General features: G+C 51.9%; 1 protein-coding gene across 3 annotated transcripts in view; it reads left to right on the top strand.

Moving 5' to 3' along the window:
- Positions 1–24,556, top strand: part of MCPH1 (microcephalin 1) — a 238,398-nt gene that overhangs the window by 199,338 nt on the left and 14,504 nt on the right. Inside the window, exon 13 of one of the 3 annotated variants that reach the window (XM_044938950.2) lies at positions 4,576–4,841. The exons of the other annotated variants lie outside the window; for them this stretch is intronic. Within the exon in view, the coding sequence (XP_044794885.2) occupies positions 4,576–4,665 (90 nt within the window). The 3' untranslated portion in view covers positions 4,666–4,841. Of the gene's footprint in view, positions 1–4,575; positions 4,842–24,556 lie in introns of those variants that run through there. 3 annotated transcript variants of the gene reach the window in all.

The raw sequence follows: 24,556 nt of genomic DNA, 5'->3' as shown, positions 1-24,556 counted from the left end.
GGATTTCCCAGGCAAGAATGCTGGAACAGGTTGCCATTTCCTTCTCCAGGGGATCTTCCCAACCCAGGGATCGAACCTGGGTCTCCTACATTGGCAGGTGGGTTCTTTTATTGCTGGGCCACCAGGAAAGCCCACCAATGTAAATACTACAGTATAAAAAGGATCATTCATGTAACTTAGTTTAATTGTGTATGTAGATCTTTTCTGCTAGATTATGAATTTCTTGGGGGCAAGGTCCACATTTTTGCTTTTATTTATTTTTTTTTTCTTTTTTAATTGCCTGCATCATACACTGAAGATACCTGTATCTTGGGTTGAAACAGACTCTGACTAGAGGGGGTAACACAGCAGTGGGCACTGTCAGGCGAAGAGAGAGAGAGAGAGAGACCTGGCCCTTTGGCTCCTCTTTTTATATGTTTTTTCCTCTCCCTGGGCCTGCCCTATGTAAATTGGGCTAGCCAGGAGTGTTTGTTCTACCTGAGGTCTTCACTCCGGTCCTTGAACCTTCTTTTGTACTATTTTCACGGGCTTTTCCCTTCCTTATCTTTTAGCCACCGCCATTCTGGACTCCTGTTTCCTATTCTAACAATACCATACCAGTCAAGGTCTGAAAGGCCTGTGTCCTGGAGCAGAAAGATTCAGGACAGTGCTTGTTGGGAGGATGGAAGGTCTTTAGGGGCCACGTTGGTAGAGGGCTGAAGTCCAAACCAAGGTCATGACCCAGGTCGTTTGGAGCCCGAAAGAAACGCTTTCTCTGATTGTTGTGAGGATTTCTGGGCAGCAGGGTGAAGGCAGATGAAGCTGGATCTGAGAGCCCTGGCAGGAGGCGTCCCGGCCTCCACGTGCCATAGACCTGGTGGTGGCCCTGCAGCCGCTGCGCTGGGGGGCGGGGGCGGAAGTGGGAGGCCCGGAGCGTGCCCGTGGCAGGCCTCTCGCCTCATCCGCTTCCTCTCCTGCTGGACTCCTGGGCAGCCTTTGTTGTGGGCTGGTTGGTGTGTCGCCCCGATGTTTACAGCCTCAGGTATGTGTAGACAGATCTTATCTCCTTCCCGCTTAGTCACCTCTTGGCCCGGCTCTCCTAGTTCATTCTTTTCACCTCTGCCCCTATGTCTGACCTCTTGCCACTCTCGCGGGGGTGTTTGTTTGTGCTGCTGGATTTTATTCCATCTTGATTAGTTTAAGAGATGCAGTAAATTAAATATGGCCAGCAAGTATGGTCTTGAAGGAAAAAAAGTTACGCACGTATGTATTAGTGTGTGTGTGAAGCGCGGGTGTCATAAGCCCCGGCATCTGTGGCATCCCACAGGTCTTGGTCTGCAGTTTTTGTTCTCCCAGTTTCCCCAGGAAGGAGTCCACTCTAATTTTTCTTTTTTTTAGGAAGAAAAATCAGAAAGTGACAGGTGCCTAGTGTCTGGTTCTCCTTGAGAATACATCTGTGTGAGTCTCGGGGTCTGTAGGACTGTGCTTATTTTCATGATCCTGTGAATATATATGCTTCTCAAGAGGGCCTGCTCTCTTTTGTCATCAGATCTCTCATCTTTTTTCTTCTTAGTTTTTCCCTCCTCTTCCCCGTTCCATGTCTGGTCTCTAGTGAGCGTTCCATGCCTTACACCTTGTCAGAAAATCCTGGTTGAAAACACTTCTAGAAAAAAGTGTGGGAGAAAATCTTCATGACCCTTGGGGTCATGATTTCTTAGGAGACAAACCCAAGCACAAGCACTAACCATTGGTAAACTGAGCCTTGTTGCAATGAAAGTTATATTTGAAAGACACCATTAAGAAAATGAAAAGGCAAGCCCCAGACAGGAAGGAAATAGTCTCATTATACATTTGACAAGGAACTTATATTCAGAATATATAAAGAATTCTTAAACCCTACCCAGGGCATGATATAAGAACAGAACCTCACAAAAGAAATTATGTCAAACATTATTAGTCATCTGTGAAAGTGTTAGTTGCTCAGTCGTGTCCGACTCTTTGTGACGCCATGGACATGTAGCCCACCAGGCTCTTGTGTCCATGGAATTCTCCAGGCAAGAGTTCTGCAGTGAGCAGCCATTCCCTTCTCCAGGGGATCTTCCCGACCCGGAGATTGAACCCAGGTCTCCCACATTGCAGGCAGATTCTTGACTTTATTAGTCATCTAGGAAATGCAAAATAAAATCACAGCAAGCTTGCGGCCACTCGCCCACTATGGTCAAATTAATGCCAAGGCTAAAACGCTAACTTCTGGCACAGACGTAGAGCAACTGGAACTCGCAGTTTGCTCACAGGAGTATAAAACAGCGCAAACGCTGTAGAGAACTGTTTGGCAGTTTCCTACTAAAGCTTAGTGTATACCTCACAAACGATCCAGGAATTCCACTTCTAGGTATTTACCAGAGAGAAAGGAAAGCCTCCATCAACGAAAAGACCTGTAACTGTCCACAGCAGCCTTATTCGTAATATCTAATAGCTGGGAAAACCCAAATGTCCATCAACAGGTGAATGGATGAGAACTGTGGTGTGTTCATCCAGTAGCACAGCAATAAACACGGCTGTTGTTGTTCAGTCGCTCAGTCGTGTCTGACTTCCTTTGACCCCATGTACTGCAGCACGCCAGGCTTCCCTGTCCTTGACCATCTCCTTGAGTTTGCTCAAACTCATGTCCGTCGAGTTGGTGATGCCATCCACCCACCTCATCCTGTCACTGTCTTCTGCCTTCGATCTTTGCCAGCATCAGGGTCTTTTCCAGTGAGTCAACTGTTCGCATCAGGTGGCTGAAGCAAAGCAACGGCATGTGAGCCACGGAAGGTGTTCACAGCACGTGTGTGTGTGTGCGCATGGACAGTGCGTGTCCTTCCCTTCGTGTGAGCTCCAGGGGCAGGCCACAGTGGTCCAGGGCTGGGGGCTACATTGAGTGCAGGAGACACGGGGAGCCCTGGGAGTGACGGGGGTGTATGCATTTTTCAAAATCATCAGATGATGATGTTTAAAATGGGAACATTTTGGCAGCCTCCCTGGCAGTCCAGTGGTTAAGGCTTCGTACTTCCACTGCAAGGGGTGGGGTTCCATTCCTGGTTGGGGAACTAAGATTCCACATGCCATGAAGCACGGCAGATAGACAGACAGATGATAGATCACAGAAGAATAAGTTAAGCACGTACACATTGCCAGAAAATGAGACTGTTGGTGGTTTCCTCACGCATGTGAATCTAAGGTAGTGTGTGGCCCATGCCAAGGACGTTTGCAGTGTAAGATTTAACTGATGCTGGAGACATTGGCAGGGGGTGCATGGGAGGGTAGTTGGGAACATCTCCCCACTTTGAGTAGGTTACATAGGTACGAATTACTTATAAGGCTGAGCTGGGTTTCCCACCAGTGAATGGGAAGTAGCCATGAAGGTTGTAGAAGGAGATCACAGCTCTGAAACTGCCGCTGTCACGCTCGTTCCTGAGTTTGCACAGTCACTATAATGCCTGCGGTGATTCTCTGCAACAGTAAACAACAGGTCGAGTAAGGTGTTCGTGTTTGATCTCCACCAGTTGGTGGTCTTGTTACTAACATAACGGTGGAGGTGGAGACCAGAGGGGCCAGGTCCCTGGAGCCCCTTCCTCAAGCCACCCTCGCCCCCCACTGCTGCAGGCTGGCTCCCCAGCGCTGCGGGCTCTATGCGGCTCCCACATCGCCCCCTTCCCAGGACCATTCTTCCTCAGCCGGCAGGCATGTGCGCCCACCATCCCATAATGTTTCAGCCAAAAGCAAAGCCTTTGAAAGAGGAACAAAAGCAGGACCTTTCAGATATGGTCTGTGTTGAGACTCCAATACCCAAATGATGAATTTAAGCAGGGAGGAAAAAAAAAAAAAACCCCACTCCCTAATAAACCTCCAAGACTATTTAAGTGGGTTTTATAATATGATGGGATGTTCCAGTGAGTGTCTACATTCCCCAGCATATTTTTGTAATACAGGCAAAACTTTTGAGAATTATCAACTTAAGTGCAATAGAAGCTTTTGAAATTAGCTGGGGGGAAATTGGGTTGCTAAGTACAAAAGTGTAACAGCAAAGAAGTTAATCAGAAGGAACGATCGAATCAAAACCGTCTGGGCAGAAAGAGCAGTCGGACGTTATCCAGCACCACCACTCCTCCTCACAGGTGACAACTCAGCCTGGAGACGTAAAGTCAGCCCCACTGCACCCCTTCTGCTCTTTCCTGAAAACCAACCACTCCTTCTCACACCTACGCCTGCTCCGTAAGGGGGGCGGGAGTTGGGGATCTTGAGCCCACTGCCATCTATGAGCAGAGAACCAGCAGGAACCCCGGAGCCCAGCACCCTGTTCTTCCTGGGCTCCTAAAATCTACAACAGTCATCACATTCGGGACATTTTTTATCCCCTTTTCCTGCTGCTGACATCCTGAAGGGATCTTTCCTTGCTGTGAGCTTGTCAGATGCTCTTCTCTGCACCCGCCCTGGGCTGCTCCTCCCTTGGGGTGTCACGTCCATTGAAGGAGAACTGGTTTTGCTCAGGGATAATGGTTTTGAAACTTAAGGGCACGGGGGTCCCTGGCCCCTCTCTGTGACTCTTGTTCCCAGAAACCACGTGGGGAGGATCATCAAGAAGACATTACGGCCAGGGCTGCATTTCTGACCAAAGACTCAGCAGCAAATAAATCATGGATGTGAACAATGCTGAAACCCCGACGTGATGCTGCAAACCACCAGTGTCTTCTGAGACACGCTTCATGCGCTTTGAGCAGCGGGACAGCGCGTGCCGGCCTCTGAAGGGAAGCTCTGCCCTCTGGGTCGAGGCTGGGAAGGGATGGGATCCATGGCCGCTGGCTGGTGCCTTCATTCGAAAGATGCAGAGAAGTTGTGCTTCACTTTTGAGCTTTGGAAAGTTTTTTTTTTGTTTTTTTTTGTTTTTTTTTTCATAAAATAAAAAATGTTAATTTGCTTTGTAAAAACAAAACACCAGTTTGGTAAATTTTATTTTCATAGGAAAAAAATGTATAAACATGGTTTTAAACATTTGGTAAGTTCAGTGGCGCCTGTAGGGAGCCCACAAATTGCTGAATCCGGTAGCGCTACAAGACCTTGCAGACGGCTGTCTTCCCTCCTCCTCTGCAGAGCACCCCTGATGGAAAGCACACTGCTGTTTGCTGCTCTTCAGTTGCTCGGTCACATCTGACTCTGTGTGACCCCGTGGACTGTCGTCCCCCAGGCTCCTCTGTCCATGGGATTCCCCAGGCGAGAATACTGGAGTGGGTTGCCATGCCCTCCTCCAGGGGATCGTCCCAACCCAGGGATTGAACCCGAGTCTCCTGCGTTGGCAGACGGAGCCACCTGGGAAGCATAAGGAAAGATAAAATTTTGAAACCTGCAGGCAACAAAGTTGTTCCACTTACCTCCATATAGAATAAAACAAAACATCTAGCAGCCCTCAAAGAGGCGGAGAGGACCTTCTGAGGAAGCAAATATAATCCATCTCAACTCAAACCTGAAAATTCACAGTAGTGGATTTTCAAGTGAACTCAAAACGAATAGTGGAGTATAAACTGACCTAAAAATAAAATTCACAATAGGTCATTTTTATAAGTCTCAGTCCAAATATGGCTTTGAATAAAAGCTTCATGAAAACAGCAGACCTACGTTAGGAGTCATGGCCATCCTCTGTTAAATGTAATTTATGCCCTAGTCAGGGGGCCGCCCCCAGTCAGACGGCCAGTGATGGTCAACCCCAGGGAGGAGGCAGAGGGAGACGCCTCTTCTCCCCCAACGCTGAGCTGCAGTCTGGAAGGAGCCACCTCGGGGGGAGAAAACGTGGAGACCGAAACAAAACCCAAAAAAGGATCGGCAGCCATGGGAAACCAGGAGGCCTGTGTCCCCAGGCTGGGTCCTGTCCAGGGTACGCTTGGTGGGGGAGCAGCTGTCCACCCAGGAGAGGCTGCTGGAGACCGGGGGGCCGGGCTGAGGGTGAGGATGGCCAGACAGGCGGACGCTGGTCAGGTCGCCCCGGGAGGTGCGGGCTGGCCCGCCTGCCAGGTTGGGACACACCGGAACCTGACCATCACCGCTGCCAGCAGAGAGCGAGCCCGACTCCAGGGGCGGTGGTGCATGGGAGAGGAGGGTTGGGGACACCCTGAGGACCACCCAGAGAGCAGAGGACAGAGGCCTGCACCAGGAGACTCATCCTCGAGTGGGCACAGATTTGCTTCAGAATTGTAGTTGCATCGATTTTTTTCCTCCTTCAAGCTTTTTGAGTCATGGACCACATTTTATGCTTCTCTGGGTGCTGGATCAGGGCAGGGCAACCAGTGCCCACTTGCCCAGTACTTCCTGCAGATCTTTTCAGCCCGAGGTCGCTGCAGCTGCACACAGGCCTGTCCAGCATGAAACCTGTCCAGCTCTCCCTTCAGAGCCTCTTGGATTATTAATCCCGTGGTTCTCACTCTTTAGGATCACCTGGGGGGACTTTCTGACTTTTAACTCCTGCTCCCCAGGCCACCCAGGTGACGCCGGTGGTAAAGAACGTGCCTGCCAGTGCAGGAGACATTAAAATACGTGGGTTTGATCCCTGGGTCGGGAAGGTTCCCTGGAGTAGGCCATGGCAGCCCACTCCAGTGTTCTTGCCTGGAGAATCCCATGGACAGAGGAGCCTGGCGGGCTACAAGTCCTTGGGGTCTCACAGAGTCAGACACGACCGAAGCAACTTAGCATGCACGCAGCCGGGCCACAACCCTTTAATTAAATCATATTGTCTGGAAGGAGATCCTGGCGCTGGTATTTTTAAAACTAAAAGTCGCCCAGGTGGCCTCAGGATGCTGGCCAGTTTAAGAACCAGGGTTGCAATCCTTTCTCAGCCAAGCAGCCCACCAGAATCACCCAGGGGGCTCTAAAACTCCTAACATGAAGGCCTCCAACCCCCAAAGGCTCCGACCTGCCCACCGTGAGGTGGGTCCTGGCAGCATTATTTTAAAGCTTCCCAGGTGAAGCGGACCCACAGCCTGAGGAAGACTGGCTCCGGACAATCAAGAGTACAGAGCCCTGCCTGGGGCTTGGTTTTTCAGCCCTTTCCAAAATTTTGCCAAGGACCCCCAACTTTAAATTACACTATGGATTTGCTCTAGTGTTTTTATACGTTTGCAAATTTCTTGCCAACTACCTGACAGTTTTTAAAGGATCAAATAAAACAGTTCTGTAAAGCCAAGAAGTTATTTCCATGTGTATTTGATCACGATTTTGGGGCGGGGGGCAGAGAAAGTGAGTGCTAGAAGCAATGAAAAGTGATTCAGGACCAAGTGCGGCTGGAACGCTGACGTGGTTCCCACTGGAGCCTGCAGAGCCAGCCCTCAGACACGGGAGGAAAAGAACCCACCATGTCCCAGGCTTTGACCTATTTCTTGCAGTTGTTGAAAACTATGAGGCATGAAATCCAGATTTATGACTTTTTAAAAAGTTATTTGTGGATTCCCTAGACAATTTTGTTCCCATCACTTATGTAGCTTTTAAAACTCAAACGACGCTTTCAAAAAAATCCAAGTTTGGCGCAAGCCAAGCTCCAACGTCTGTCGTCTTAATTCAGCGAAAGTAAAGGGAAAACGCCTTCTGCCTTTGCTCACACTGCGGTTTGTCGTGAGGAGAAGACAGGAAGGCACGTTCATGGGTGACTTTGGGGAAAGCCAAGCCAGGTGATTCTCCTCAGGCACTGTGTGCATAAAGGATTGGAGGGAAATGTCTTAGGAAAGTGGACCCTTCGGCCTTCCTTTGGTCCTTGCAGATTTTCTGTTTCCTGGAAGTTTCACTATGGAGAGCTGTCACCTGAGGTTCAGGGCCAGGTGTGCCCACGCCGAGCGTTGCTTTACATACCTCTCCTCTACCCTTATCAGTCTCTCTTTTTCTCCTTTTTTTTTGGATACATTCTTTGGAATCTCTTTCAATGTGTATTTCTGAAGCATTTTAAGTCATTACAGTGATAAAACCAATGCTGATTGCAAATCAATTATCTCCCAATAAAGCTGAAAAAGCATAGAAAATAATTTAAAAAAAATTTTTAAACCAGTGGAGGTTTATGGAAACCATACCCCTTGCCTGACAACACATGTTTCTGCCTGAGCCTTTTTCTGCCAAGAACCATAAGGATCTCTGAAATCATTCACACCCTTTTCACTGGTCTGCAGAGTCTCCTTGCCTGGTTACGCTCTGATCTCCCCATTGTCAGACTGTTAAAAGCCGCCTGCTTCCACTCCTCCTAAATCCGTGCAGGGGTGGGGGTGACGTAACCCCAGGCTTTTTCTTCCCACAGGGAGAGCTGCTCCCACCCCGGAGCCAGAGCCGGGGAGCCGAGTGCCCCTGGGGTGGCAATTCCCGTTGGTCCCATGTGGACTCCCCTCCCTCCCGTGAGGACTCCCGCCCCTGTGACAGCCTGCCCCTCCAGTGAGGACTGTGTTCTCCACTATGCACTGATCCCGTTGGGCTGTGAGGGGTTCCTGAAGGACTCCAGGTGTTAACCCCAGGGGTGCCACCATCCTCCTGGGGAACGGGCTCTGTCCCCTCCTGGTGCCCCTGCCCTGAGCACTCAGACTGTCCGCACTTAACGGCACTGACTACATACAAAACCTCAGCCTACTCCAGCGCTAAAAATTACTATTCTAACAGTCATGCTAACACCCCTAACCTGATTATCAAAAAATAGCCCAATCTGCATCGAGCTGCTACTCAGCTTACTAAACAGCTTCACAAGCCTGCTCCTCCTTGATCAGTTTAAGGACAGCAGCCTCAACTTCTTGTTAGATTTCTCCTCCAACTCCCTGTCAACGCCACTGCTAATTTTAACTACATGACTACTGCCCCTTATATTAATAGCTAGCCAACACCACCTAGTAGAAGAATCCTTAGTCCGAAAGAAATTGTATTTTACTCTATTAGTTGTATTACGTTATGTGGGTCTCTCAGGCCCGTGTATGATGGCAGGAAGCGCAGGAGAGAGGGACCCCAAGGCCACAGGAGTGGGGCTGTGTTCCAGCAGTCCTCCGGAAGCCCAGTCCCACCTTAGTGAGGAAATCAAGCTCCCAGCTGGACTGGAGGGATGTCAGGAGTTCAGACTACGACAAAGAGAAGGACGGTTCTAGAAGACCCAAGTATCCGCAGATACTTTCTGTCACCAGGACTGGATGCTGTGCAGCTGCAGTTCCTCCCGGGGCTCCAGAGGTGCTGGCCCTCCCTGGGTGGTGTAGGCGGGTCGCTGAAGGCAGGGCGCAGGCTCGGTCTGTGTTGGGACACACCTGTCTTGAGTGTCCATCTCTCCATGTGCCTACCCAGCACCCTGGCCACAGTCCGCGGGACCCTGCAATTTCCCAGCTGCGGAACGGGGCGGGGGATAGGCTCTGCCTCATGGGAGTTTTGTAGCAGCTAAAGGGGGTGCTTCCTGGAACACAGCTGGAATACTTGAGCAAGTGTGTTGTATGCAAATGCTCAGCAAATGGCGATTATTGTTTAATATCACTTGTTAATTTTAACAACTGCCGCCTCCCCACTCTCCACAGCCAGGACCCCTAGTCAGCTGCTTAGGCCCACCAGACCCCTAGGCGTCCTGCCGCCGGTGCTGGCGTGGTGAGAGGAGGCGGGGTCCCCACCGAGCACTGATGCGTCAGCAGCTCCCGGGGAGCCCGGGTGCTGCGCCGCCCTTCGCTCTGCCTTCTAGCCTCTCTGCCAAGCAGGCGTGATGATTATTTAAGCTTGTAGACACAGAGACTCAGAGACATGGGGGCTCCTACAAGGCCGCTCACACTCAGTGACGGCTGACCCTAAACCCAGGTTCTCCTCAGAGCCCAGACTGCGCTGGCCCTGGGGACGCGAACCATGCAGGGAGGTGACGAGGCAGTCGTTGCAGGTAGAGAAGCCAAAAGTCTTCCTGAAGTTTGGAGACTGAGTGACTAGGACGGTAACGGGCTGCTGGAAGATGGTTCATAGCACAGACGGTGCTACACTGGATGGCCTCAGATGCATGGAACAGAGGCTGGGGAGGAGCACGTAGAGCTGAGTCAGTAACAGAGCTGCTGCGTCTCACAAAAAAACAACTTTTTCCACCGCAACATTATCAGTTCAGTCACTCAGTCGTGTCCGACTCTTTGCAACCCCATGGACTGCAGCACACCAGGCCTCCCTGTCTATCACCAGCTCCCAGAACTTACTCAAACTCACATCCATTGAGTCGGTGATGCCATCCAACTATCTCATCCTGGCGTCCCCTTCTCCTCCCGCCTTCAGTCTTTCCCAGCATCAGGGTCTTTTCAAATGGCCCATCAGGTGGTCAAAGTATTGGAGCTTCAGCTTCAACATCAGTCCTTCCAATAAACACCGAGGACTGATTTCCTTTAGGATGGACTGGTTAGATCTCCTTGCAGTCCAAGAGACTTTCACGAGTCTTCTCCAACACCATAGTTCAAAAGCACCAATTCTTCAAACTCAGCCTTCTTTATCTGTCATATCCATACATGACTACTGGAAAAACCATAGCTTTGACTAGACAGACCTTTGTTGGCAAAGTAATGTCTCTGCTTTTTAATATGCCATCTAGGTTGCTCATAACTTTCTTCCAAGGAGTAAGCGTCTTTTAATTTCATGGCTGCAATCACCATCTGCAGTGATTTTAGAGCCCCCCCCAAAATAAAGTCTGACACTGTTTCCACTGTTTCCCCATCTATTTGCCATGAAGTGATGGGACCAGATGCCATGATCTTAGTTTTCTGAATGTTGACCTTTAAGCCAACTTTTCCACTCTCCTCTTTCGCTTTCATCAAGAGGCTTTTTAGTTCTTCGCTTTCTGCCATAAGGGTGGTGTCATCTGCATATCTGAGGTTATTGATATTTCTCCTGGCAGTCTTGATTCCAGCTTGTGCCTCTTCCAGCCCAGCGTTTCTCATGATGTACTCTGCATATAAGTTAAATAAGCAGGGTGACAATATACAACCTTGAGGTACGCCTTTTCCTATTTGGAACCAGTCTGTTGTTGCATGTCCAGTTCTAACTGTTGCTTCCCGACCTGCATACAGATTTCTCAGGAGGCAGGTAAGGTGGTCTGATATTCCCATCTCTTTAAGCATTTTCCAGGGTTTGTAGTGGTCAACACAACATTATAAATACATATAGGGACTTCCTTGGTGGTTCAGTGTCTAACACCTTGCACTCCTAATGCAGGGGGCCAGGATTTGATCCCTGGTCAGGGAATGGATCCTCAGAAGAGAAAAAAACAAACAAAATATATATATATATATATATATATATATATATATATATATACTTCCCTGGTGGCTCAGAGGTAATGAATCTGCCCATAACGTGGGGAACCTGGGAACCTGGGTTCGATCCCTGAGTCAGGAAGATCCCCTGGAGAAGGGAATGGCAACCCACTCCAGTGTTCTTGCCTGGAGAATCCCATGGACAGAAGAGCCTGGTGGGCTACAGTCTGTGGGTCACAAAGAGTCAGACACAACTGAGCAGTGGACACTGTGCTGTGCTGTGCTGTGCTGTGCTGTGCTGTTGTTCAGTCGCCCAGTTTGTCCAGCTCCTTGGGACCCCATGGACTGCAGCACACGAGGCGTCCCTGTTCCCCACCGCCTCCCAGAGTCTGCCCAAGGTCATGTTTGTCGCCTTGGTGGTGCTGTCGAGCCATCTCATCCTCTGACACGCACACAGATACACATGTACATGTACATACATGTGCATGGCCTCCAGAAAGCTCTAAGGTGTATGTCCTCTGAAAGGAAGAGCTGACGCTTGCTCAGCCCTGCAGCTGTGCTGAGCGCCCTCTGGCCAGGCTCCGTGCCTGGAGGGGCGTGCACGCCCCTGCGGGAGCTCGGGAAGCAGTGCAGCTCCAGGGCGGGCGAAGCTCCCGCCAAACCCGCAGCCGTTAGCTTCCTGACCTCCAGCAGCCTACTTCCTTTCCACGCCATCAGTCTTTCATATCAAATGGGAGAATAATATAGCAGCTGCCTCGTTCAGTTTTTATGAGGATTGAGAGTATTACTTTTTACTACAGTTGGTTTACCATGTTGTGTTAGTTTCGGGTGTATAGCAGGGTGATTCAGTTGTGCATGGACATCTGTCCATTCTTCTTTCAGATTCTTTTCTTATCATGGGTTGTTATAAGATATCGAGTATAGCTCCCTGTGCTGCACAGTAGGTCCTTGTTGTTTGCTTTACAGATAGCAGTGTGTATATGTTAATTCCAAACTCCTAATTTAAAGCCCTCCCACCCCTGCTGTCCCCTTTGCTAACCATAAGTTTGTTTTCTATGTTTGTGGGTCTTTTCTGTTCCGTAAATAAGTGCATTTTTATCATATGGGGGTGGAGAGGGGGTCGCTTCCCAGGTGGCACCAGTGGTAAAGAACCCGCCTTCCAATGCAGGAGATGCAAGAGACGCAGGTTCAGTCTCTGGGTCAGAAGACCCCCTGGAGGAGGGCGTGGCAACCCACTCGAGTATTCTGGCCTGGAGAACCCCATGGCTCTGCATGTAAGTGCTGTCATGCGATATTTGTCCTTCTCTGTCTGACTTCACTTAGTGTGATCTCTGAGTCCACCCATGTTGGTGCAAATGGCATTACTTCATTCTTTTTATGGCTGAGTAATATTCCGTTGTGTGTGTGTACCACATCTTTATCCATTCATCTGTTGATGGGACATTTAGGTTGCTTCCATGTCTTGGCTACTGTAAATAGTGATGCAAGGAACATTGAGATACGTGTGTCTTTTCAAAGTATGGTCTTTTCCAGATATATGCCCAGGAGTGGGATTGCAGGATCATATGGTAATTCTATTTTTAGTTTTTTAAGGAACTGTTTCCATACTGTTCTCCATAGTAGTTGCACCAATTTACCTTCCCACCAACACTGTAGGAGAGTTTCCTTTGCTCCACACCCTCTCCAGCATTTATGATTCATTAGACTTTTCACTAATGGCTGTTCTGACCAGTGTGAGGTGATACATCATTGTATTTTTAATTTGCATTTTTCTAATAATTATCAGTGTTGAGTATCTTGTCATGTGAGACTGTCGGTCATCTGTATGTCTACTAAAAGTTAGCATTTATAAAACACTTATACCACAGCAGCATGTGAAAGGCCCCGCGGGCAGAGGGAGGCTGGCAGGAGACTGGTGTGGCGAACCAGAGATGGGGAGTCAGGGGAGGGGGAGATTTGGCTGCACTTAGAAGTAGTGGCTGATCCATGGAAAGAATGTGGGGAGTTCTGGTTTTGTTCCAAGTAATGGGAAGCCACTGAAGAGGGGTGTGTGTGTGTGTGCAGCATGGTTGCAGCCTGGTGAGCAAAAGGAGCCAGAAAACAGAGTATGCGCCTCTGTCGTCGTACTTGAGGTGCAGACAGGAGGCACTGGTGATGACAGAGCTCAGGACGGGGTCCCGTCAGTGCTGAGGGTGGTGGGGGCCTCGGGTCGGGGGACGGACAGGCGAGCCATCCCGGCGCCTGGAGACCGTCACCACCTCGGTGGCCGTGGTTACACAGGTGAATGAGTGTGTCAAAACTTAGGCTGGGACTTAAGATTAGTGCACTTTGTGTACTTAACTGCATGCATTTAACACCTCCATTTTAAAAAAGAAAACTCTGTGAGTGATGAGGACACTACACGCCTGACCCAGTCTGAGCTGCTTGAGTCCCCCGGAACAGAACCTCTCAAAGCCCTGCTGGGGCGGCGATGCGGCTGGGAGTGAGATCTGGCCCCCAGGCGTCATGAAGGGGAGGGGAGGAGAGAGACTCTGAAAGCAGCAGGCTGTGAGTACCCAGAATGTCGCTTGCCTAGGTCAGACTCCAGGGTCCCTTCACATCCTCATTCTGACCTTGTTCCCTCTCTCTGCTTTATTTTCTGCCATGAGCTGGAAACAGTGACAGTCTCTCTTCCATAAGCTCATTTCAAGGATGCAACGAGGTAATTCTCCTCCTGGGTTCAGAAGGGCCACGCACAGTAGGCTCTGAATAACCATTAGCTGTTACTTAGTAGGACGTGCCTGGGGCGAAGAGTGGAGTTTAGACGTGCTGAGCACCCCACGTACCCGAGCAGAGCGAGCGGGGCGGCGCTGGTCCCGGAGCCCAAGGCAGGTGCGCAGAGAGGGCAGCAGGGAGCCGCTGGGCATCTAGGCCGCGAGCTGTGCTCAGGACCTCGGGCCCGGAGGGAAGGGTCTAGGCTGAGGGAGAGCCCCGCGGGTGATGGGGCCCGGGGCCCCGGGCCACAGCACAGTGTTCAGAGAGGGGAGGGGACGCCGCCACATGTGGAGAGGCACTGAGAACCCAGAAGGAGGAGGTGTCCTCTGTCAGACACTGTTATGAACTTTTCACCCCACAGCTATGGGCTCCTGTGCATCCCCACCCCTGGGAATCACCCGCTTGGCACAAGCCACAGCTCAGGGGCGCGCATCCTGGTTTTAATCACCATCGCCTTCGTCCATCACCCACTGGCCCAGCATCACCCAGTGGGGACCAGGGAGCCGGAGTCCTGGGCTCTGTTCTTCGCCCATCCGCTCTCCTCGCGTGTGGCCTCGTGTGCCTGCCTTGCCCTGTTTACCAGTCAGATGGAGAAGCTGGGCTCCAATCATCGTTTCCGCGTAGGAGTGTTTCCCTGTAAACGCAAACAGCTTTGAGAAAATGCACTTCTTTTAGATGTTTGTGCAACTGTGCTTCTTACACAGAGCTCGGAGCCCGGTCTGTCCCGTGTGTGTTATGTTTGCTCAGTGAGAAGTAATTTAAAACATGTTAACAGTAAACCAAGCAGGTGTATTACAGGGTAGAATAACTATATAGGAGACCCTGCAGGAGACTCCCTCTGACAGGGGCAGCTCTGCGCTCCGCCGTCAGTGTTTGGGGACCACTAATCCCAGGGACGGTGGAGCCTGGTGGGCTGCTGTCTACGGGGTCACACAGAGTCGGACACGACTGAAGCGACTTAGCAGCAGCAGCAGCAGCCAGGGCGAACCTAGACAAAGAAACCGTTCATTACACTTAGTGGTCTTTGTCCGTGACTTTTCACTTTTCCTTAACACTTTCAAACTGTGTTCTCAGTGTCGGGTAGAACCCTCTCTGATCACGTTCCATAAGTCTTCTGTGCTCCAATGTTCCCCAGCCTCTGGGATCAGGGCTCACGGCGTGTGGTTGGCTGCTGTTTACAAGCCTGCTAGCTCAGGGTCCGTCAAAACCTCAGGCCTCCACAGGGCAGGGTCCTCTCGGCCCTGATGAGGCTGCTGGGAGAGGAGAAGCAGCAGGGAGCAGGGCGCTCGTGAGGACAGAGGCACCAGTGTGGATGTGGCCGGGCTTATGCAGGGGACGCCGAGAAACGCCGCGAGACAGAGGCCAGGGAGGGCACATGCGGCGAGCAGACCCCGGAGCAGGCGCCGGGCGCTGGGGGCGCGCGTGGTCCTTCGTGGCAGCACGTCTGGGCCGCAGGACCGAGCGTGAGAGCAGAGAGGGGAGAGAGGGAGGGGCACGTCGGCAGTCTGCTGCCCCCAGGGGCCGGTTCCCGGGGGGCTGGCCAGGTAGAGACAGGGCCAGGTTATCTCAGGATAAGCACAGCCACTGCCCGTGAATGGTAAGGCCGTCCCGGAGGGCAGAGGGCACCGCAGGGTGACCGTGAGTGAGAAGCCGTAGGCGCCAGGTGGGGGGCGCCAGGACAGGCAGGTGGGCAGCACGAGCGTGGATGGAGGGGAGTCTGTGGCCAGGAGTGGACAGGTGCGCCGAGAAAAGGGGTCCCAGGAACCGAGGGCACAGGAGAGGTCACGGAGGCGACAGGGAGCCTGAAAATTAAATGCTCAGAACTGACAGGAAGTGCTAACCTCGGGACAGGGTCCAGAAGCTGCAGAGAGAAGCAAGGACAGTTTCTCCATTAAAAACTGTGGGGATTTACGCAGAGCTTGAGGGGTCATTATGTCTTCCTATGGTTTTCAGGCAGATATCAGAATTAAGGTGTGTGTGTCCTGTTTGTTTCTTTAGCTCTTTAAGAAACCCCCAGGACCACAGACACTGTTCTCTCTCTCCAGCCAGCTCACTTCACCTGGGATGGGGTTGGCACGTCTCCTGTGGTCAGGTACAGGCTCTGACAGTTGTAGAAGGTGACCCTCCTAACTCTGCCTCATTTCCCCAGTCACCTTGGGGTCCCCTGTCTCTCCTCTGAGGCAGCACAGGGCTCGTTTCCTGAGCTGGCTCCTCTAGAGCGGGGTGTCACCCAGGCCTTCGGCCTGCAGGATACGAGGCCCCTACTGGAGACACGTGCCCACCCCTCCCTGAGAGAGCCGGGCACACCGGGGGTGTCCATCGGGGAACGGGCGCCCTCCTGGTCTCCAGGCCAGCTGTGGCCTTGCAGGTGCCTCCTCCCCCATCACCGCGCAGGACTGGAAACTCACAGGGCCGCAGGTCTGCATCCAGGCGGTTGGATGCACGATGGAAGTGGTTTTGCTCTCCTCCATCGGACAGCTGCTACTGAAACCAGGGGGAGAGGCACTGTTTACCGGAACCTGTGAAACCTCAGCAGCCCGCCTTTCCTACAGTCGCGCGTGGTCTCTTACCCCCGCCCTGGATCAGGCAGCTTGTGACGAAACGGGACTCCCGTTGGGTTGCGCCCTCGTCGCCTCTGGAGTCCAGGCCCTCCCCGCTCCCGCCCTCCTTTGTTTCTTGCTGGATTTCTTGCGGTCCTTTCCTCAGAGTCTCCTGTCCTGGTCTCAGCCCCTCCACACCGTCTGCAGCATGGTCTTCTGACATCTGGAGTCCACGACCTCTCTGCTTGCGGCTCTCATAGCTCCCCTAACTTGATGTCATGCTGTAGAATCCTGACCCGTCTGTGCCTGCTTACCCAGCCTCACTGCCTTCGTACAGACTTTTAAAAGCCAGCTTCTGTTGCTGCGGACGCCTGCTCCCACACACATCACCCCAGTGATCCCAAGCGGTTCGTGCCAGCACGCGCCATCCCACTACCTCCAAGTCACATGCTGCCGCCGTGAAACCTGCCCGGCTCGCATCCCATCCCATGAGGTGGCGTGCCTTGTCCTGCTGGAGTTTCTAGGACATCCTATGGAAGCAAACACCATGTCCTTCCATATGTGTGTCTTTGCTCATTAGCCTGACAGACGCGCGAATTGTCAGATGGACTCGTGAACAGACCAGCAGAGGAGAGGTGTGGGCACCGGCGCCCCAGCCATCGGGCAGGGGAGCTCACCGTGGGTCGGGGTGGCGGTCAGTGGGATCTGCACCTCGGCACATGGGAAACCTCTGCTCTGGCTTCAGATGAGGACCCGGGTCTCCGGGGCCTCAGTTCCTCGCCCACAGGAGGCGAGGCAAGCCATGGCTGAGAGGGTCTCCAGGATCCTTTCTGGTGCCCAGTTCTGCCGTCCTCTGAGACGACGCCACCAGCCAGAGGGCATAGCGTGGAGCGGAAGCGCCCACTGTCGGGCTCTGCTGTCCCCTCCCCTGAACAGCTCTGGGCTCAGCACCCAGGCACCTGTCCTCAGCCCAGCCACCCCACCTAGGGACCCCCACCGGCTCAGCCCCTTCCTGGACCCTGACACGGGGCCTGGCGCCGTGTGTGCCCCCTGGAGCCGCCCCTTCTGCGGTGGGCATCCTCAGCTATTTCAACTGTGATTTCACCTTCTTCTTATTGTTGACAAATATAGAGGCAGAGCGCACCGGCTCGCCCTCCCACCTGACAGGTCTCTCTGGCGGGCATCCTTTCTCTGCCCGGCCCACCCCGCTCCTCCTCCGCCCCTCAGCCGTGTGCACAGGTCCTGTAGAGGCAGAGCCGGCAGGACAGACAGATGCACATGTCGACACTCAGAGCAGACAGATGGAGGGTCAGGATATTCAACCCAGTCCCAGGCTGGACCCAGGAGCATGGACGGCCTGACACAGCGCAGGGAACAGCCACGCCCTCCCTCTGCCTGTTTGTTCTGCTTAGGCCCCCAAAGGATCAGAAGGTCTGGGGACACCCTCCCAGACACACCCAGAAGTCATGTCCCTCAGCCCGCTGGGCGTCCCCCGCCCCGCCAGGATGCACAGAATGAGCCATCACACTGAGGTGCTCTCCCTGGAAGCCTCTGCAGGCCCCCCCCACCCCCGCCCAGCTGCTGTGTGAGCCCACTGGCACGGGTGAGTCCCAGGGATGCAGGCTTGTGGCTGGCAGCGCGCTGCAGGGCTCCTTCAGAAAAGGCCCGAGGGAGAAGGAGCACTTTTGTCCTTGGAGGAAAAACAACACGTGGACAGATGTAATGCTGAAAAGGTGCGTTTTTTCACTATTATTCAGTCTTTCACTATAATGCAGGTGTGTTTTTTCATTATTATTCAGCCTTTCACTATAATTCAGTCTTTATTAACCCTAAAAACGACTCTTTTTGTTGTCTAGATCTATAGGTTTTAACATACCTAGATTTCAATAACCACTGGAAGCACAGGGAATTGCGGGGGAAAAGGCAGGAATTAGGGATTCTGTGGTCTGTTAACATCTGGCCAATCAGGACTACACTCCACAGTGTTGTCAGCCCTGCAAGTATGTTATTGTTATTAAAATGGGCAAATGCGTCCTCTGTCAGTCATACCTCTGGCCAGATGTGACTCACCGCACAGATGGGTGTCCCAGGCCCTCTGTGGCCGTGAGGAGCAGAGGCCGCGTGAATGGTGGGGAGGGTGCAGTGAGGACTTTGGGGCCTGACCCCTCACTACACTGATGTGCGATCTCAGGCAAAGCAGGAAAAGCCCACCGCCCTGAGCTTCCCGTGAGAGCGCCAGGTTAAAGGGTCTGTGCCACCTTTTCCGTACACGGCTCAGAAGTGCCTGTGGACACTGATGTCCAGGGTGAGCCCTACCTGCAGGGAAAAGCAGAATCTCTAATGAGCTCCATCACCCACGTCTGGAGTAAATGAACCGCCATCACCCTCCTGCATGGGCTCAGGGTGCGGGATGCATCACAGGGTCACTGAAGCCAGAGGCCAAGGACAGGGGGGATGCTCCGCTCAGCCTTGCTCTCTCAACTGTATGCCTGCCTTGACTCACTTCTGCATGAACAGACTGGAAGGTTCTGAGCTATTAAATCAGTATAGCTTTTTTCATGAAGACCCAGATGCAAAGGCAAACATTTTATAAAGCAGAGCTAGGGTGTCTTTCCCTAGTAACTCAGCTGGTAAAGAATCCACCTGCAATGCAGGAGACCTGGGTTCGATCCCTGGATTGGGAAGATCCCCTGGAGAAGGGAAAGGCTACCCACTCCAGTATTCTGGCCTAGAGAATTCTGTGGACTGTGTAGGCCATGGGGACGCAAAGAGTCAGACGCGACTGAGGGGCTTTCACTTTCATATAAAATGAAAACCTTACATAGGGTGTCTTTCAGTAATGGCCCTGCTCCTTTACAACCCAGGGGTCAGATAAAGAGTTCGTGACAGAGAAAGGCTCCCCCTCGTGACGCTGCCCTCTCGTCACCTATGTACCCACGCAGCCATGCACGTATCCGCGTGCGTAGTGATCCTCTTAGGTCACCGTTCACAGAGGAAAACAGGAGCGCTTCGGAACTCCAGCCCAAGTTCACCCTGACTACCAGCCTGTCTTGTTGTTCTAGAGGCTCCTTTCGTCCAGAGCTGTCAGCAAACTCCACTTAATCCCCTTTTCTTCCATGATTTCTTCTAAACCGACATCCTGGGTTCTGTAAGGGAAAAACTGTCCTTCGCTGGAGAACTGTCCTTAGACTGTGCACCCGAGTAATCGGATCCCAGCTTTCATTCCCTCCGAGCTGTTCCACAACTGTAAGCCGTAAACCCGACCTGTTCGCATTGCACACAGTTCCTGTCTGTGGGCTTAGAGTGAGTTCTGTCCCTCTCTCCCATGGGACAGCCAATTTTTTTGGCCCGTTTGCAACTTCACTTTGGTATTTCTTATCTATATATGTGTTGTCTGGTTCTCCTTTGAACCAGTATAGCATCTCTTAAGAGTTAAATAAAATGAACACATGTTAAATGTTCATTTTACACTGATATAAGAGTTGAAAGAAAAGTGAAAGTGTTAGTCGCTCAGTCGCGTCCAGCTCTTTGAGACCCCATGAACTGTAGTCCACCAGGCTCCTCCATCCATGGAACTTTCCAGGCAAGAATTCTGGAGTAGATTGTCATTTCTTTCTGATTTTTTTTTTTTTAAGTTACCTTTTAGTCATGTTTAGCCAGAACCTTCTAGGTCAGCGTGGATAAAGCTGGTCCTCTCTTCGGGGAAAGGTGACACGCCACTGAGCAGCACCTGCAGCAACGCCCCCAGGCCCCGCCCAGACTGCTTTTTCTGGCAGTTGGCTGCATTTGGTGTGTGCTGAAAAGTCTGAATCTGAGTTAGGATTTACATCAGATTCCCCTGAATTGCCATCCATAAGGGACTGAGAAGGCAGTGAAATTAATCAACAGCACGTTGGCTTAAAATCTGTGCCTTTGAAGCTTTCCTGCTCCATCTCGAGGTGCAGGCAGGCATCAGGGTGAGGCCGCATGGAACAAGGTCAGAGAGGACGCGGAGCCTTTTCCGCTGCTCTCTTAGCCTGCACTGCCCGCTGCCTCACAGGCCTCAGCTCAGTTTTTACAACGTGCCAGTGGGGACAGGGGCTTCCCTGGGTGGCCCAGATGGTAAAGAATCTATCTGCAATGCAGGAGACGTGGGTTCAATCCCTGGGTCGGGAAGATCCCCTGGAGAAGGGAATGACCACCCACTCCAGTATTCTTGCCTAAGGAATACCATGGACAGAGGAACCTGGTGGGCTACAGTCCATGGGTCACAAAGAGTCAGACATGACTCAACAACTAACACTTGCATTGGGGACAAAACGTTGCTTTGCTGGAGAGGAACGTTTTGCTAGACTGCCTCCATCAGACCCTTTGGGCAGCATCTCAGTAGCAAACGCATGGCCTGTACCTTCCACGCCGAACGTGGGCTCCGGAGCACACTGGCCGCACTGAGGCCTCTGAGGCCCATCGATCACGAGGACTCACGGAGCGAAACCCCTGGGGGGCTGGGGAATAACAAAGGGGATGCTGGGGGAGTATCCCATTCTTAAAACCTCCCACCTCCTGAAATGACCTTAGCTAAAGCTCAGCAGTAGGCAGAATCGTGTGTCCTGTTATATTTATAATATAAATAAACCTTGCCAGTCACCACCGTTTCCATGGCAATGACCTCCTATACATGCATGTCCCTGTGTACATCAGAGAGTGTCTGGAGGGTAAGTTTCCAAATTAACTTTTAATTTTAAATAACCTAAATCTTGATTAAACTTCCCCAGAAAATTGTTTTACTTAGGACTGGAAAGTCAACAAGCACGTAGTCTCAGTTATTTTGAGTGAAGAATCAGATCCTTCTAATTCTTTGCTTCCTCTGATTTCAAGCTGAATAAATAAATGGAAATATTTCCATTTACTGACTTTTGCAGCACATGCTTTAAACTGAGCTCAGGGACTGTAACTTAATCAGCTTTGCTTCCTGGCACCTTGCACATGCCTGGTAGACAGTAAGCGTTCAATAAATGTGGGCGGGAGAAGAAGAATCAAATTAGCTCTGAAGTCACATTCTAAACATGAGAAAGGCCCACGCAGGTCCTTTCCGCTGGATTCAAAAAACAGGTTTGAGTTACTGCTTTTCTGTATGCCAAGGTGGATCCTCGATTAAGGCGAAACTCTGTCCCTAATACGTGTGTGTGTTGTGTAGAATTTAGAAAAATACACGCAAACTGTTACCTCTGATAAGTGGCAGGGTCGTGAGAACCGTAGCATCTGGATGCTTGGGATTCTGGAAACAAAAATCCCAACAAAAAGTAGCTGAAAAGTTGAGACGTCTCTGAGAGCAGACACAGCGTCGGGGCGGAGGTAAGAGGGGCCCTCTGGCTGGTCCCTGGGCCTCTGGCTCACGCGGTTCACTCGGGTAGAACTCCTGGGCTTTCCCTGCCACATCCTGCCTTCCCGGGTGAGTGAGATCTTTTCTGCCAGGCCGTGTGGCTCCCCGCTCAGCGTTCGAGAGCTCCCCGACCTGTGCAGCTGCCGGCTTTTCGGTTTCGCTCTTTGGGGATTTCCTTGACAGAGTGGCCGGCCTGAGTGCCTGCCACTCCCCACCCCATGCAGCTGAGCTGGTTCTAGAGTTTGAGGGTCATCAGAGGAGCACCCAAGGATTCCTGCTGGGTTCTTTTCCCATTGCCTCTCCCTCCTATCGGTCAGAGAGAGGATCGTCTTTGGAGATCTACTGTTGGCTAATGTATCAGGTGGAGCTGGGACCCACCCTCGTGGCCAAGGAAACACTTCCATCACCAAGTTGCTGACACTGGCCTGAACAAGCATGTCCACACCCAGTGGCAAGCGGGGTACAGGCTGCTGGCTATGCCCTGGCTCCCTGACCAGCGCCTTCTGTTTCAGCTGCCTGCGTGCGGGAGCCCTCTTGTCACTGGTGTGTGTCCCAGGCCAGTGTCCCCAGTAGCTAGGGCCTGCCCGGGCTTACTGTCCAGCAGAGAAGCTCTGGCCCGTGTAGGCTCACAGAGGACACCACAGAGCTGCCTGCGGAGAGTGTATCGTCACATCCAGCGTCCTTCCTATCAAGAGACACAGCTGGCTCTCCCGCAGAGGTCGGCGGCCCCCGCCTAGGTCAGGCTCTTCTACTAGATGATCTGAGATGAGGAACACGGTGAGCGACATGGCATGGACACACCCCTCGTCGAAACGTGCAGCTGCTTCTGAGACACCCTGGGGCCTCCCGCTAGCCCCACGGCCGCTCCGGTTTGGGGACTCTGCTCGGGACTCGGGTCTGTCCTCAGAGCGACGAGAGCTCTTTGAAGCGCTTGGGTTTCTGTTTCTCAAAACACAGTGAGAATGCTGGAGCTGGGAGAGGAGCCCCCCTTGGACGCCTGTCTGACGGGGGCAGAGGCCCAGGTAGGGCTGTTCCCACCCCATCACTGAGGGAGCCGGCCCCTGCGAATCAGGCCATCTGCATACTGCTCCGGGCAGGGAGCTAGCCTGGCGTCGTGTCAGCCTGGGGCTCATGCAGGAGGGGAAGGAGGAGCTGGGATGGTATGTTTGCCCTTGGGGCGGGGGGAGAACCTTTACTGGTGTTAAACAGGGCCCTGCTTTTGGACGCTTTTAAGCTATTTCCCTCCACTTCTCTGTCTCAGAGGCCTGAAGCTGAGCCAAAGCTGTCTTAAGCCTCAGATGGTCAACTCCTCCACCTGATGTTCCTAGCCTCTTTGGAGTAGGTGAAGGCTCGGTCCACGGCATGGGACAGCCGTGGTGGCGGACTCCAGGCCTGAGCTGCTAGTGAGGGTCAGCTTGGGGTCTCAGCACCACTGGACGTGGAGAACACGCTAGGGACTGACCCTGGGTGGCAGAGACCTTTGACCTCACAGAGAGTGCGTGCTTGGTCCCTTCAGGCGTGTCTGACTCTCTGTGACCCTGTGGACTGTGGCCTGCCAGGCCCCTTTGGCCATGAAGCTCCCCGGGCAGGAATTCTTCCCAGTCCAGAGATGGAGCCCGCGTCTCCTGCACTGAGTCACCTGGGAAGTCCCCCACCCCCCACCCGCCCACCACAGACAGGTTGTCTCTCATTATCATTTGAGAGAGTTTCTGCCTAAAGGTGGGCTTCCCTGGTGGCTCAGTTAGTGGAGAGTCTGCCTGCAATGCAGAAGACCCAGGTTCGATTCCTGGGTCGGGAGGATCCCCTGGAGAGGGAAATGGGAGCCCGCTCCAGTGTCCTTGCCTGGGGAGTGCCATGGATGGAGGAGCCTGGAGGGCTTGCAGGAGTTTGACACGAATGAGCAACTACACCACCACCACCACTGCCTAAAGATGGTTTAACTTAGTTATATTAGCTCTTTTGCTATTGTTAATAATCTTTGATAATCCATATAATAACTGTTACAATCTGTAATCATTTTGTGAGTCTCACGCTCTCTTTTGATGTCCTTAAGTGTCTGAATCAGAATGATTGGTTCTCAAGTCTTACTGTCAAGGATCCCAGAAAAGAGAAGCAATCCAAATTGCTCTTTGAAATGTTTTTCCCTTACAGTGTTTACTCACGTCTTCTGGTGTTAGGTTCTGAAACCTAGCTACAAAAATATAAGGAAGTACTCCAGTGTGGCTATAAATGCAAAAATCACTTGTTAGATGTTGGTGCAGAAGAGAAACTGGAAGTTCAAGTTGACACTCTGCATTTACTTGGTATGTTAATGTTATCTGATCAGTCATAAAATCCTAGGAAAGGGGAGGAATATGCATCAGTTACATTTGGAAATCTTAATATAGCTGCATCCAGCATTCTCAGCAGATGGTAGTAGTTTTCCATGTCAGCCTGCCCCTTGCAGCATAATTTATGGAGTTGAAATATGGAAGAATGGTGGTCGGGATGGGGACTCAATTAGAAGACAGACCAGTCTCTGGCTCTTGTCTTTTCCAAGCTCTGCCTCAGATTTATGCTATTTTGTAAAGTGGATGTACTAACTTATTTGGTAGATATTTTTTCATACCTCTGCCACTGAGGTTCTGACACATTTATGGAAGTAGTTTGTGCTTTAAAAATGTAAAGAATAGTAAAGTTTA

This window comes from Bubalus bubalis, chromosome 1 (genome assembly GCF_019923935.1).
Source record: "Bubalus bubalis isolate 160015118507 breed Murrah chromosome 1, NDDB_SH_1, whole genome shotgun sequence".
Taxonomy (NCBI): domain Eukaryota; kingdom Metazoa; phylum Chordata; class Mammalia; order Artiodactyla; family Bovidae; genus Bubalus; species Bubalus bubalis.
Note: the sequence above shows the minus strand (reverse complement) of the source record. Positions and strands in the feature narration are given on the sequence as shown.